Raw genomic sequence first — 15,341 nt, forward strand, 5'->3', positions numbered from 1 at the left:
TTGTTTGGATCTGGGCAAAGAAAACTGAAAACCTTCTGGAAAGGATTCACCATACTAGATGTTATTAAGAACATCTACAATTCACTGGAAAGAAGTCAGAATAGCAACATGAACAGGAATTTGGAAGAAATGTATTCCAACCCTTGTGGATGAATCTGAGGGGTTAAAGACTCATGGAGGAAGTAACTGCAGAAGTGGTAGAAATAGCAAGAGAACTAGAATTAGAAGTAGAGTCTGAATATGTGACTGAATTGCTGCAATCTCATGATAAAACTTTAACAGCTTAAGAGCTGCTTCTTACACATGAGCAAAGAAAGTAGTTTCCTGAGATGGAATCCACTCCTGTTAAAGATGCTGTGAAGACTGTTGAAATGACAACAAAGGATTTAGAATAATACATAAACTTAAGTTGCTAAGGCAGGGTTTGAGAGGATTGACTCCAATTTTGAAAGAAGTTCTACTGTGGGCAAAATGCTATCAAACAGCACTGGGTGCTACAGAGAAATCATTTGTAAAAGGATGACTGATACAGCAAACTTCACTGTTGTCTTATTTTAAGAAATTGCCACAGCTATTCCAAACTTCAGCAACCACCAGCCTGATCAGTCTTCAGCCATCAGCATCTAGGCAAGACCCTTTACCAAGAAAAAGATTGACTCAATGAAGGCTCAGATGATAGCATTTTTCAGCAATAACGTATTTTTAAATTAAGGTATGTACATTGTTTTTTTAGACATAACACTATTGCACACTTAACAGACTACAGTACAGTGTAAATATAACTTTTATATGCCCTGAGAAACCAAAAATTTTGTGTGACTTACTTTATTGCATATTCACTTTATTGCAATGGTCTGGAACCAAACCCATGATATCTCTGAGGTATGCCTATATTAGGTGGAAAATGTTGCAGAGCCTAATGGATGTCATAAATATCTAAAAATTTATAAATATTAGCATATGCATAGAAAAAATCTGCAAGTGTAACAAATGTTTAACAGTGATTCTCTCTGGGCACTTCCGAATTTTTTATAACAAACATGTGTAACATTTGTAATGAGAGCAAAAACAGAACGATGGACTTCCCTGGTGGCGCAGTGGTTGAGAGTCCACCTGCCGATGCAGGGGACGTTAGTTCGTGCCCCGGTCCGGGAAGATCCCACATGCCGCAGAGCGGCTGGGTCCGTAAGCCATGGCCGCTGAACCTGCGCATCCAGAGCCTGTGCTCCACAATGGGAGAGGTCACAACAGTGACAGGCCCGCGTACCGAAAAAAAAAAAAAAAAAAAAAAAAAAAAAGAACGAAACCTCATCCTGTCTCTCGACAGGTCAGCTTTGTCCTCTAAGAATGAGACAGGCCTTCGCCTCTCTTGGTAATTCGATGATACAGATTTTAGAGCTTAGAGGGAGTACTTAGAAGAAGTCCAGCCAACCATTCCGTAAAACTCACAAAAATCTGCTCCACAACATCCCTGACAGGGTTGTCTAGCCCCTGATAAAACATAGTTGTAATGGGAAGAGCATTCCCTTCTAAAACAGTTAATTCCACTGTGGAACAGCCCTCACTGTTGAAAAATTTTTTATAATACTTAGCCAAAATCTGCATTCTTAAAACTCTCATTCCTTAGCTTTAATTTGGGCCTTTGGAGTTAAACAGAATAAGAGTAATGAAAAACTATTTTAAACTTTGAAGAGACATTAGCAATCATCTAGTCTTAAACCCTCACTTTAAAGATGAAACGTGAGAATGAGGCGAGGCTAAGAGGGAATAAGTAATTTGCCCAAGGTCCATTGCTAATTAGCAGTGATGCTAGAAATAGATCTTAGATCAAGTGACTCCCACTTCAAGGTTTTTTATACTACACCAAAATTCCATTCCTCAAAAAACAGAAAGGAAGGTAACACTTCCTAACTCATCTATGAGGCCCCATTATCCTGATACCAAAGCAAGATAAATACATGACAAGAAAAGTACAAACCAACCTCTGTTATGAATGCAGAGGCAAAAATCCTCAACAAAATACTAGCAAACCGAATCTAGCAGCATATTAAAAGGATTACACACTGCGACCACATAAGATTTAGCCCAGGGATGCACCACATGATCACCTCAATTGATGTAGAAAAAGCATTTGAGAAATTCAACAACCATTCAATGATAAACACACAAACTAGGAATAGAAGGGAATTTCCTCAACATGATAAAGGGCATTTATGAAATATCCACAGGTAACATACTTAAAGATTAAAGACTGAAAGCTTCTCCCCTAAGATCAGGAAAAAGACAAGGATGCTCATCTCACTACTATTATTTAACATTGTACTGGAAGTTTTAGCCAGAACAATTATGCAAGAAAAGGAAATAAAAGGCATCCAATCTGAAAAAAAGAAGCAAAACAGGACATAATTTATATAAAGAAAATCCTAAAGAATCTACACAAAAAACTATTGGTTAATAAACAAATTCAGCAAAGTTGCAAAACACAAAACCAATACACAAAAATCAGTTTTATTTCTATATATTAACAATGAACAATCCAAAAAGGAAATTAAGAAAATAATTCCATTCACAATAACATCAAAAAGAATAAAATACTGGGGAATAAATTTGACCAAGGAGGTATGGCTTGTACATTGGAAACTACAAAATATTAATGAAAGAAATTAAAGAAGACTGAATAAATGAAAAGATAATTAATGCTCATGAAAGTTCATGGAATGCGAAGATTGATATTGCTAACATGGTAATACTCCCTCAAATGATCTACAGATTCAGAGCAATCCTTATCAAAATCACAACTGCCTTTTTTTTGCAGAAATGGAAAAACTGATCTTAAAATTAATATGGAATTGCAAGGGATCTAGAATAGTCAAAGCAATCTTGAAAAGGAACAAGTATGGAGGATTCATGCTTCCTAATTTCAGAACTTACTACATTGCTATGGTAATCAAAAGTGTGATACTGGCATTAGTATAGGTCTATAGTTCAATGGAATATAACTGAAAGTACAAAAATAAGTGCATACATCTATGGTCAATTGACTTTTGACAAGAGTGCTAATAAGACCATTAAATGGAGCAAGAAGTCTCTTCAATAAATGGTGTTAGGACAACTGGATATCCACACGCAAAAAAATAAAGTTAGATCCTTATCTTATACCACTTACAAAAAATTAACTCCAAATGGATCAAAGACCTAAATCCTAAGAGCTTAAAGTATAAAACGCTTCAAAGAAAACACAGGGGTAAATCTTAATAATCTTGGATTTGTCAATGGATTCTTGGATATGACATTAAAAGCAGAAGCAACAAAAGAAAAAAATAGGTTTAACGGTACAAACTTGCAACTAGTAGTAAATAAGCCATAGTAGTAAATAAGCCATAGAGATCTAATGCACAGAATAATGAATATGGACAATGATATTGAACTTTAATGATCAAACTTGCTAACAGACTAGAACTTAGTTATTCCAACCACACTAAAAAGAAAGAATAATTATGTAATGTGATAGAGGTACTAAATATCACTACAATGGCAATCATGCGATAATATATAAATGTAGCAAATTAACGTTACACATCTTAAATTTACACAACGTTATATGTTAAATATATTCCAAAAAAATTGGATTCATCAAACTTAAAACTGTTTATGCATGAAAGGATACTATCAAGAAAGTGAAAAGGCAACCCACAGAATGGGAGAAAATATTCGTAAATCATTATCTAATGATGGTGTAGTATCCAGACTATATAAAGAACTTCTACAATTCAACAACAAAAAGTCAAAAATCTGGGAGTTCCCTGGCAATTCAGTGGTTAGGATTTGGCACTTCCACTGTCGTGGCCCAGGTTCAATCTCTAGTCAGGGAACTAAGATCCCGAAAGCTGCACAGAACATCCAAAAAAAAAAAAGACAAAAATCCAATTAAAAAATGGGTAAAGAACTTGAATAGACATTTCTCCATAAAAGATATACAAATAGCCAATAAAAACATCAAAAGAGGACTTCCTGACGGTCCAGTGGTAAGACTCCATGCTTCCATTGCAGGGGGTATGGGTTCAATCCCTGGTCAGGGAGCTAAGATCCCACATGCTGCAGTGTGGCCAAAAATAACAACAACAACAAACCACCACCAAAAAAAAAAAAAACCCAAAACATCAAAAGATGCTCAACACCATTAGGGAAATACAAATCAAACCACAATGAAATCCCACTTTATGCTCACTAGGGTGGCTATAATACAAAAAAAAAAAAAAAAAAAAAAAGGAAGGAAGAAAGGAAGGGAGGAAGGAAGGAAAAGAAAAAGAAAAATAACAAGTGTTGGCGAGAATGTGGAGAAATTGGAACCCAACATATTGTGAGTTAGAATGTAAAATCCTGCAGCTGCTATAGAAAACCATTTGGCAGTTCCTCAAAAAGTTAATCACAGAGTTACATATGACTCAGCAAATCCACTCCAGGATATACCCAAGAACTGAAAATAGGTGTTCAAATAAAAACTTACAATGAATGTTCATAGCAACACTATTCAAAATAGCCCAAGGCTTCCCTGGTGGCACAGTGGTTAAGAATCCACCTGCCAATGCAGGGGACACGGGTTCTATCCCTGGACCGGGAAGATCCCACATGCCACGGAGCAACTAAGCCTGTGCGCCACAACTACTGAGCCTGTGCTCTAGGGCCCTCAAGCCACAACTACTGAGCCCATGTGCCACAACTACTGAAGCCCGCATGCCCTGGAGCCCGTGCTCTGCAACAAGAGAAGCCACTGCACTGAGAAGCCTGTACACTGCAACAAAGAGTAGGCCCCGCTCACCGCAACTAGAGAAAGCCGCACGCAGCAACAAAGACCCAATGCAGCCAAAAATAAATAAAATTAATTAATAAATAAAAAACAAAACAAAACAAAATAGCCCAAAGGTGGAAACAACTCAAGTGTCCATCAACTAATGAATGGATAAACAAAATGTAGCATATCCACACAATGGAATATTACACAACCATAAAAGGAATGAAATACTGGTAGATACTACAATATGAAAGAACTTTGGAAACATTATGCTAAGTGAAAGAAGCAAAGCACAAAAGGCCACATGTTATATGATTCTATTTATATGAATATAAAGAATAGGCAAATACATAGAAAGCAGATTAGTGGTTGCCAGGGTGTGCTGGGAGGGGGAAATGGGAAGTGATTGCTTAATAGGTATGGGGTTTCCTTTGGCGTAACAAAAACATTCTAGAACTAAATAGTGGCCATGGTTGCACAACAACGTGGATGTGCTAAAAGCCAGTGAATTACACACTTTAAAACAGTTAAAACTGTGAATTTTGTTATGTGAAATTGTCCTCAATAAGAATAAAATCTATTCCACTTCCACATAAAATAGTACCTGAAGATATTTTTATGTCTTGAGACTTTTCTCTTAGGAGTAGGAGGAACAAAGTCACTAACGCTAGCTTTAGAGTTTACAAAACACTTTGCCATGCAATTTTATATAATCTTCACAACCCAGGAGATAGATATTATCACCCCAATTTAGAGATAAGAAGAACTGAGGCTCAGAGAGGTATAAAGTCATATAGCCAGGAAGCATGAGAGCTGACTAATCAAGCCAGATGGTCTAATTCCACTGTATTTACTGCTGCAAGGCAAACAGCTCCAACTTCTGATAAGCTTGAAAAAGGACAGGAGATGCCATTATGTACAGGCATCTTAGGCAATCTTTCTTCCTCCAAAGTTAGTACTTTAATCAAAGCAGTAAAAACATTCATTGTACCCAAGTTAATAAAAGTTTTAACAAAAGCAATATAGATCATTATTGTATAAGAGCAGCATAAAGCAGGACACTACAGATTTCTTCTTCCAATTTTCTAAAGATATGAGTTTAAGTTTCTCAGTGTAAGATATGCTATAATGTTAGCATGTCCTCTCACCAATGTAGTTCAGCATAATGTTTACAGGGTGTGGCAATAAAGTAATAATGAGAAGACTGTGCGTATTCCTTACAACAACTGGCCTCATTAAGTCACAATCACATTCCTATTAAAGATTAATGAATGAGGCTTCCCTGGTGGCGCAGTGGTTGAGAGTCCGCCTGCCGATGCAGGGAACATGGGTTCATGCCCCAGTCCGGGAAGAGCCCACATGCCGTGGAGCGGCTAGGCCCGTGAGCCATGGCCGCTGAGCCTGCGTGTCCGGAGCCTGTGCTCCACAACGGGAGAGGCCACAACAGTGAGAGGCCCGTGTACCACAAAAAAAAAAAAAAAAAAAAAAAGATTAAGGAATGAATGACACATCAGTGGTTTTCTAACACTCTGATGTGTCCTATAGATGTTCCTGAGAAAGCGGAGGGGTCAGGGTTACCAGCCCAAGAAGAGCATCCTCTTATTTTCTACACTGGGTTTTTCCTTAAGATACTGTTTGAAGAAAGGACTCCACAGCCTTTTTAAAAAGTACATACTGAAAACCACTGCAGTACATTATGCATCCTCACTTCTTCAGAGGTTTTCAGAAATCTCTGCAGATTAGCCAACAACATATAATTATTTCTAAATTCAAGCATAGAAATTCCAAGGGGGCTCTCTACATTTGGTTTATGATTTTTTGTATTTCCCAGGCTCAATTAAACCATCCTGATAAATCCCCATTTTATAGAGCAGGTACTATAAGCACACACTGAAAAAACAAGTGACTTATCTCAGATGGCAGGGTGAAGCATAAGCAGGGTCCAGATATGAAGCCCCACCCCAGATGGCTCAGCCTGCTGGATGGTGCCTAGTTCAAAAAGCCTTGGTGCCATGTGGTCATTCCATGCACTATGACCTGATGGTACAGATGTCTCTACTTGCGGTGCATGACAACACATGAGGTGGCTATAGGCCAGTAATGTCTGGAACAAGTGCCAGCTCAAGGGCAAAGATTAGTCTCTCTTCTGCCTATGCTCCATATTATCCCTTGGTTCCCTTGATAGAAAATCCTTTCCAGAAGCACCATATGGTATAGTAGAAATTATGAAATATGAAACAGAAGACTTGGGTTCAAATCCTGGCTCTATTAGTATCCCCTTCATGCCTGAACTCTCTGGGCCTCAGTTTGTTCATAGTACTTATATCATGGGCTATTAGGAGGGTTAAATGAGATAGTGTAGCAGTTCCCATCCTGTGGGCTACAGACCTCTGGGCATCTTTGGCCCTATCACAAGACGTCTGAAAAAGCACATACTAGAGAAAAAGAATCATTTCGGGATTAAGACTAAAAGCCCTGGAGTAAAATTGTCTTGGTTCAAATAATGGTTTTACCAGTGGAGCAAGTTACTTAGCCTTTCTGCCTCAGTTCCTCATCTGTAATTGGAGAAAACAGTATTTATTGGGTTACTGTGAGGATTAAATGAGTTATATATGTAAAGTGCTTAGAACAGTGACTGGCATAGTAAAAATTCAATAAATATTAGCTATTGTTACTACTATATGTGTTTATGTATTCTTTCAAAGTACATCTATTATCACATGGATGTTTGCCAAGTTTTTTATGTTAAAAAAGGGTTATACTTGAAAAGGTTAAATACTTCTAAGATAATAGTTGTAAAAGAATCCAGTATACTACCTGCCGTGTCCTAATCCAGAGTAGCTGCATCTATGATTTCAATGTTTTTTAATTTACTGAAGCTTATTTTGTGGTCCAACATATAGTCTATCCTGGAGAATGGGCCATGTGCACTTGAGAAGAACATGTATTCTGCTGTTGTTGGGTGGAGTATGCTGTATATGTCTGTTAGGTCTAATTGGTTTATAATGTTGTTCAAGTCCTCTTTTACCTGTTGATCTACCTGGTTATTCTATCCATTATTGAAAGTGGGGTACTGAACTCTCCAACTATTATTGTAGAACCATCTGTTTCTTCCTTCAATTTTGTCAATTTTTGCTTCACGTATTTGGGGGTTCCTTTGTTAGGTACATATATGTTTATAACTGTTATATCTTCTGGCTGTAATGAACCTTTTATCAATATATAATGTCCTTCTTTATCTCATGTAACCTTTTTTGATTTAAAGGCTATTTTGTCTGACATTTAAGAGCCACCAGCTCTTTCTTGGTTATCATTTGCATGAAATATCTTTTTCCATCCTTTTACTTTTTTTTAAAAAATATTTATTTATTTATTTATCTTTGGCTGCATTGGGTCTTTGTTGCTGTTTGCAGGCTTTCTCTATTTGCAGCGAGCGGGGGCTACTCTTCGTTGTGGTGGCTTCTCTTGTTGTGGAGCATAGGCTCTAGGCGTGCGGGCTTCAGTAGTTGTGGCTCGCGGGCTCAGTAGTTGGCTCGCAGGCTCTAGAGCGCAGGCTCAGTAGTTGGGGCGCATGGGCTTAGTGGAATCTTTCCAGACCAGGGATCAAACCTATGTCCCCTGCATTGGCAGGCAGATTCTTAACCACTGCGCCACCAGCGAAGCCACATCCTTTTACTTTTGTCTCGTTTCTTTATATCTAAAGTGAGTATCTTATAGACAGTATAAACATGGATAATGTGTTTTTTTAAATCAGTCTAACAATCTCTGCTTTTTAATAGGAGAATTTAATCCATTTACATTTAAAGTAATTACTAATAAGGAAGGATTTACTTCTGCCATTTAGCTATATGTTTTCTGTACATTTTATATGTTTTTGTTCCTTATTTCCTCTATAACTGCCTTCTTAGGTCTCTCTAACTCTGACCCTGCCTTCTTACCACCTACTACATTGCCTCCTCTTTATTACTGCATTTTCAAAATATTAATCTAAAGATTCATTGGAGTCTTGGTCTTCCCAATCAAGTGATCATCCCTCCCTCTATCTGAATAGTTCCTAATGAACAGCTCCTTCATGAATCTATCCCAAAATGTTAAAAGGGAGGATCTACCTTTTCTGGCCATGAAAGTACATTCAGGTTCTTTCCCAGTTTTCACAATCTGAATCACCTGTCCCTTAAACACACACCCAACATACACTATTCACCATTCACACATACAGCTTAGTATTATTATCTATTCCTTGCCTACATGTGGCCTGGGTTAGGCTGGACCCTAGAATACTTAAGAAGGGTCTCTTGATGACTGGCAAACAAAAAAATGAGCAAAGTGGCTTACATTGTAGGAGCGGGGGTGCCTCTGTTTCCACTGTACCAGGAGCAGCTGGGCCACCACCAAGGTAGCGATGAGGATGAGGACCATTTCAGCATGCATGGCTTCATGGCCGCGGTGCTTGGCATGCATGCGTGCGTGCTCGACCCTGAAAGCCAAACAGATGGGGTGAGCTAGGTCAGGGATGGTGTGGCGGTAAAGGAGCAGTGCTTTCCAAGGATATCTCACTGGTCCATAGTGTAGAACACACTCTGGTACTGTACGAAATAGGGGCTAGAAACACACATGCCCTAGAGGACAGGCATTTTGGGATAGAACAGGAGTTCTATGGGCCCTAGTCACCAAGGTTAAGTATTGGGGTTAAAGGTGGGTGGTCTGCTGCCCACCCCCAATGTTAAAAACAGCTGATACCTTTCCATTTCAGTCCTATTTCAACCTGTCACTGGAAGAAGAAAGTAACCCGGAGAGGTCACAGCCATAAAGGCTCATACTCTTATTCAATGATATTTATGATACCAATAAAGGAGTAATATTGCAAATATGTGCTAATTTCAGGGTTAAAGTCTTGCTTTATTTGTCCTACCCTCTCTGCCAGGACCAGAGATCCTAAAGACTAAAGCCTGAAAAATCTGAACTTCAGTAGTGCTTCAATTTTACATTATTCCAACAGTGACTTCATTATCAGTATCCACAGGTAAACAGACTCTTCAAGGGCTCAAGGAGAGTACAGCTGGAAACTCTTATTTAATCTAAGAGTTTAAATGCTGGCATTCTCTGGTCCTGAGGATTGGCAGCAAGTGATTCCCTTGGCCAGTATAGGCAAAAAGCTTCCTCTGAGAACAGGAAAGAAAAGTCACTTCTTCAGCCAAGGGAGAGGAATAAAGAAGGAATTAGGAAACTAAATACAAATGTAACCTGTAGTCAGGAGCTTTTGTGCAAGTTCTCCATACCCAGGGGTATTAGGGAGAAAGGGAAAGTACAACATAAATGGTATCTTCATGGAATTCCCAAGGGCAATGAGAGACTAAGCAAGAAGAACCCAGTGGGATGCATTATGGATAGACAAATCATAAAATATAGCAAAAAGTTAGTTGTAGAATCTAGGTGGTGGGTACAAGGGTGTTCACTGTACAATTCTTTCAACTTTTCTGTATATTTGAGATTTTTCATAATAAAATGTTAGGAGGGGGGAAACTTGGTGGACAGCCAAATGTCAGTCAGCCTGGCAGTCACAGCGCCTAAGGGTTCATCTTACATAAAACTTTATCCTAGGTGACAGAATCTGACAAAATATAATAGGGGTAGGAGTCAGAAACTTAGGTTCAGACACAACCTATGTGGCCTTAGCCAAGAAAATTTACATCTCTACATCACAATTTCTTCATCCATCAAAAGGAGTCCTTATCTTTTCTGCCTCCCTCATAGGGTTGTTGTGAGGATAAGCTAAACTAAAAGGGCAAAGGATATTTTAAAATCCAAAGGCTTGTGGGGAGTTATAAAGATAATAAGAGATAAGTTTCTTGTTCTCAAACAGTATATAAATGAATGGATGTATACAACAAGAAATCAAAGAAAGGACTGAGAAAAAACCAGAAGTCACCTAGCTCAAGTTACCACTCAATGCAAAAATTATTTTTGCAATCCTTTGAATACCTCCACTGGCTGAGAATACATGCCTCTTAAAATAATCTATTCTAGAACCAGCAGTGTCTGACACATTGTAGGAACTCATATGTGCTTATGAAGGAATAAAATTCCAAAGCTTTAAGAAACAGGAAGCTCTGTGCCTCACAATATACCACGATTATTAACAATGTTTCTGATAATGAGACAAAATTATCTTACTACAGCTTCAATCCTTTGGAACTAATCCTACACTCTGGAACATATCCACTCTCTTTCCCAGTGCTGCCCCTTCAAATATTTATCATAATATTTAAAAAAACAAAACCAATCCTGTTTCTACCATCATTTTCCTGGGCCCTTTTAGGTTAACAGTTCTAGATCTTTATACACGATGCATATAACATAATGTGAAGACCATTAATCCTGATTGCCTTCTTCTAGACCTATCTAGCTAAAGATCTTCTTCATATGCAGTGTTTACAACAAAATCAATGTGGACTCAGTAAAGTAGAACACAGTAGCACTGTCACTTCCCTTAAGGCAGATGGTATATTTTCAATGAACATCTTCTCAAACTGTAAAATATTTTGGTAGCTCAGGTACACAACTGGTGCATATTAAGCTTAAAGTCACCTAAAATCTTGCTGGGCCTGTCATATGAGTTGATATCTTTGCCATTCTACATTTTTTATAATCAATAGTTTTAATCTAAACGAGGTGTTTTTTTCTCACTATTAAATCTTTACTTGGTTGATTTCAGCTCACTGGTCAGTTACCTTATAAAGTTTGTGGGGCAAGCACTTTTGAAACTCCTCTACCAATGAGAAATAATGACAATAAAATATTTGTTGACTCACTCTGGTTACAAAGCAAGTTAGTAGCAGAGTTGAGATCAGATGACACATCTCCCACTTTCTCAAACAGAGCTCTCTGCCCTGTTTCATGGATAATGATGATGTTAATGATGATAATCATCCTTAAAGCAGGTAACACTTACTGGAAGTTTACCACATGCCAGGCACTGTTCTAAGAATTTCACACATGTTAATCTTCACAACAACTTTTATGATCCTCATTTTACAAATTGGGAAAACTAAGGTAGTGTGAAGTTAAGTAACTTGCCCAAGATCACATTGCTAGGAAATGGCAGAACTAGTATTCAAAACCCAGATGGAGGGCCTCCCTGGTGGCGCAAGTGGTTGAGAGTCCGCCTGCCGATGCAGGGGATACGGGTTCGTGCCCCGGTCTGGGAGGATCCCATGTGCCGCGGAGCGGCTGGGCCCGTGAGCCATGGCCGCTGAGCCTGCGCGTCCGGAGCCTGCGCGTCCGGAGCCTGTGCTCCGCAACGGGGGAGGCCACAGCAGTGAGAGGCCCGCATACCGCAAAAAAAAAAAAAAAAAAAAAAAAAACCCAGATGGATGGTTTGGTGCAATAATCTATTTATTCCCAAGGACTGAGGGAGCTACCCAGGAGTGACCCAAGTACTGGGAAAGATCTCAAATGACCTGTCCTACTGATCATAGGTCACTGCCTGCCACAGAAAAGGAAGCAAAAAGGGTAGATATACAACTCTATTAGTAGGATTAATCTATAGTTCCCACCATGAGGGGCCCACACTGTCACACTTACCTCCATTGCTCCTCTGGAGAGAGGTCTGACATATCAACCTGTAGAAAGACACCACCATAAAAATCCATTACTGTCTTAGAACTGTCCCTGCCCAACATACAATGATCACACACTGCTAGAGCTAAAAGTATGAATTAGGATTTGTGGGACATGAAGCTAGATAAAATATTCTGTCACATAATACCATTTGACTCTAAATGGCCCCATTAGACTAGGGTGAGCTAAGCTTAAGTTTGCGCCCAGCGCCTTGTTTGCTTCACCCTAGTCCAAGTCCTTGCTCTGCTATTAAGTAGCAGTGTAATATATATGGAATCTAAAAACAAACAAACAAACAAACAAAATGGTTCTGAAGAACCTATGGCAGGACAGGAATAAAGATGCAGACATAGAGAATGGACTTGAGGACACGGGAAGGGGGAAGGGTAAGCTGGGAAGAAGTGAGAGAGTGGCATGGACATATATACACTACCTAATGTAAAACAGATAGCTAGTGGGAAGCAGCCGCCTAGCACAGGAAGATCAGCTCAGTGCTTCGTGACCACCTAGAGGGGTGGGATAGGGAGGATGGGAGGGAGACGCCAGAGGGCGGAGATATGGAGATATATGTATATGTATAGCTGATTCACTTTGTTATAAAGCAGAAACTAACACACCATTGTACAGCAATTATACTCCAATAAAGATGTTAAAAAAAAAAGTAGCAGTGTGGCCTTCCAACCTCAAAGTTCCAGTTCTATTTGTTAGTCTTATCCTTTTAGAGCAGGATTTCTTAAACCTTGGCACTAGTGAGATTCTGGGCTGGTTGATTCTCTGGGTTGTTTTTTTTTTTGGGTGGCGGCGGGGGGGGGGGGGTGCGGAATCTGTACACTGTAGGATGTTTAGCAGCATCCCTAGCCTCTACCCACTAGATGCCAGCAGCATCTCCACAGATAAAACCAAAAAAGTCTACAGGCATTATCAAATGTCCCTTGGGGGACAAAAATTGTCCCAGCTGCAAAACCACTGCTCTAGAATACTACTAAGTTCTTTGAGATCACAGCTCAAGTCTTCTACTTCCTTGCAGCCATACAGAAGCATACCCAAAGCCTCAGTACATAAGTCACTCGATACATTCTTATACTGAACTGAGCTGAAAATGCTCCTTGATATACAGAAGAAAGGCCCTCATAATCACCAAAGGAATCAATCAACAAATATTCCTTTAGTACTTATGAAGTTCAAGGCCCAGTTTCCCACTGTTCCTCTGATAACTTCAGAAAAGTACCTTAAGTGGGATGTTTGAAGTAAAATGGGCAGAACTCCATACTACTACTGAGCAAAACCAGTACATATTTACCATGCATCCTTTATGTGTGTGTACTGGGAATGTCCACCATTGCTTAGAGAGGGCTTTCTGGTTTCTACACGTCCCAGCTGAGGAAGGAAGGAAAGGAAGGGAATGGAAGGGGAGGGAAGGAAGGAAGGAAGGGAGGAAGGGAGGGAGAGAGGGAGAGAGGGAGGGAGGGAGGGAGGGAGGGAGAGAGGGAGGGAGGGAAAGAGAGAGAAGGAGGGAGGGAGGGAGGGAGGGAAGGAAAAGAGGAGGGTAGAGGAGGAAAAGAGGGGAGGGGAGAAGAGGGAAAAGAGAGGAGAGGGAAGGAGAGGGGAAGACAGAGGGCAGGGGAGGGGAGGGAAGAAACAATATCCTAAGGCTTCCCCCAGCCAATCAGGGTAATGAAGTCAACCACCCTCCTTGTCCTACTTCACACTGCCTCACAGAATTTATTCCTGTGACCTGACTCAGTCCTTCATCTCCCCAGAAGGACAGAGGTCCCCTCCAAAAGGAGACAAGTAGATGCAGGAAATGGAAAGGCCCAGCTGGGTGGTACCTGAGCAGACAATTAAGGACCACAATCTTATGTTATCTTGGACATGCTTTCCAAGTGACCTAACTGCTTCTTAAATCCAGGGCCAGGACCAGGGTGGTGCAAGCAAGGGACCTAGAGCTCAAAAGTTAAGAAGGCACACATTTTCAGGTACTGACACTGCACTTGCATGACCTTGAGAGTGAGTGCCTCCTTCAAGTTTGTGCCCAGTGCCTTGTTTGCTTCACCCTAGTCCAACTCCTGCTTATGTCTATCTTGCTCCCATCCTAGAAGATCCCACACAGCCGAGGAGAATACACTGCTTTTTCGTCTTTCAAGGAGAATAGCAGAGCTGAGTGTATATTAAGCACTCACTGAGTACTTGTGAAATTGAACAGAATTCCCTCCAACAGGGTAATAAGTAAGTATGCTGACAAACCAGCACCCCACCTGGAGATGCTTAAATGGGAGTGTAAACAAACACTTGAAAAATACCTAATAAGCATCTGAGAAAGAAGTATTCATTTTCTGGAGGCACCCAGAAAATCATGTTTAAAAAACTACACGTCAAAACAAAACAACACAACACAACTACATGTTCAAAGAAGCAAAGTAAGTCCGTTGAAGAGAAAACAAGGAAGATTCAGAGAACCGGACCAGGCATGGGGACGCCTCTCCATGAGACAGTGGTCAAGCATGCTACTGTCTGTGCCTTTGTTTCTCCTGCTGGAAAATAGAGAATAAGTCTTCTGACTTCATTGTGGGGCTGTGAGGGTAAGTGTATTCCAAGTGACCAAGTGATTTCATCGCCTTTCTTCCTAGGAGAGTGAGTGTACTTTAAAAAGTACTCAGAGAGGCCAAGGAACTGAATGTTGGTGAAGCACAGGGCAGTAATGTTTTCAGAGCTCAGGGAACAGCTCAGAAGGGCAAGCACTAAGGCTGAGACTAGACCTGGTGCTTAGAGGACCATTTAGCACTTCGTGGAGTAGTACGAGCACCAGAGTGGAGTAATGCTGAGTGAAGACATGATTTGGCTTTAATATTTGCATGCTGAACGAAAAGATTTTTAAAATTACATCCAAATCAGTCTTCTAGCTCAGGTGGAAAAACAAGGAAAGCTATAA

At 40.0% G+C, this 15,341-nt stretch overlaps 1 protein-coding gene across 3 annotated transcripts in view; it reads right to left on the reverse strand.

Moving 5' to 3' along the window:
* RNF121 (ring finger protein 121) overlaps positions 1–15,341 on the reverse strand; it is an 88,318-nt gene that overhangs the window by 36,149 nt on the left and 36,828 nt on the right. For all 3 annotated transcript variants that reach the window (XM_060105560.1, XM_060105562.1, XM_060105563.1), the window contains 2 exons: positions 12,377–12,414; positions 9,128–9,269 (listed from right to left, as the gene is read on the reverse strand). In XM_060105560.1, the coding sequence (XP_059961543.1) occupies positions 9,128–9,269; positions 12,377–12,414 (180 nt within the window). The remainder of the gene's footprint in view (positions 1–9,127; positions 9,270–12,376; positions 12,415–15,341) is intronic.

This window comes from Mesoplodon densirostris, chromosome 7 (assembly GCF_025265405.1).
Source record: "Mesoplodon densirostris isolate mMesDen1 chromosome 7, mMesDen1 primary haplotype, whole genome shotgun sequence".
Lineage (NCBI taxonomy): Eukaryota > Metazoa > Chordata > Mammalia > Artiodactyla > Ziphiidae > Mesoplodon > Mesoplodon densirostris.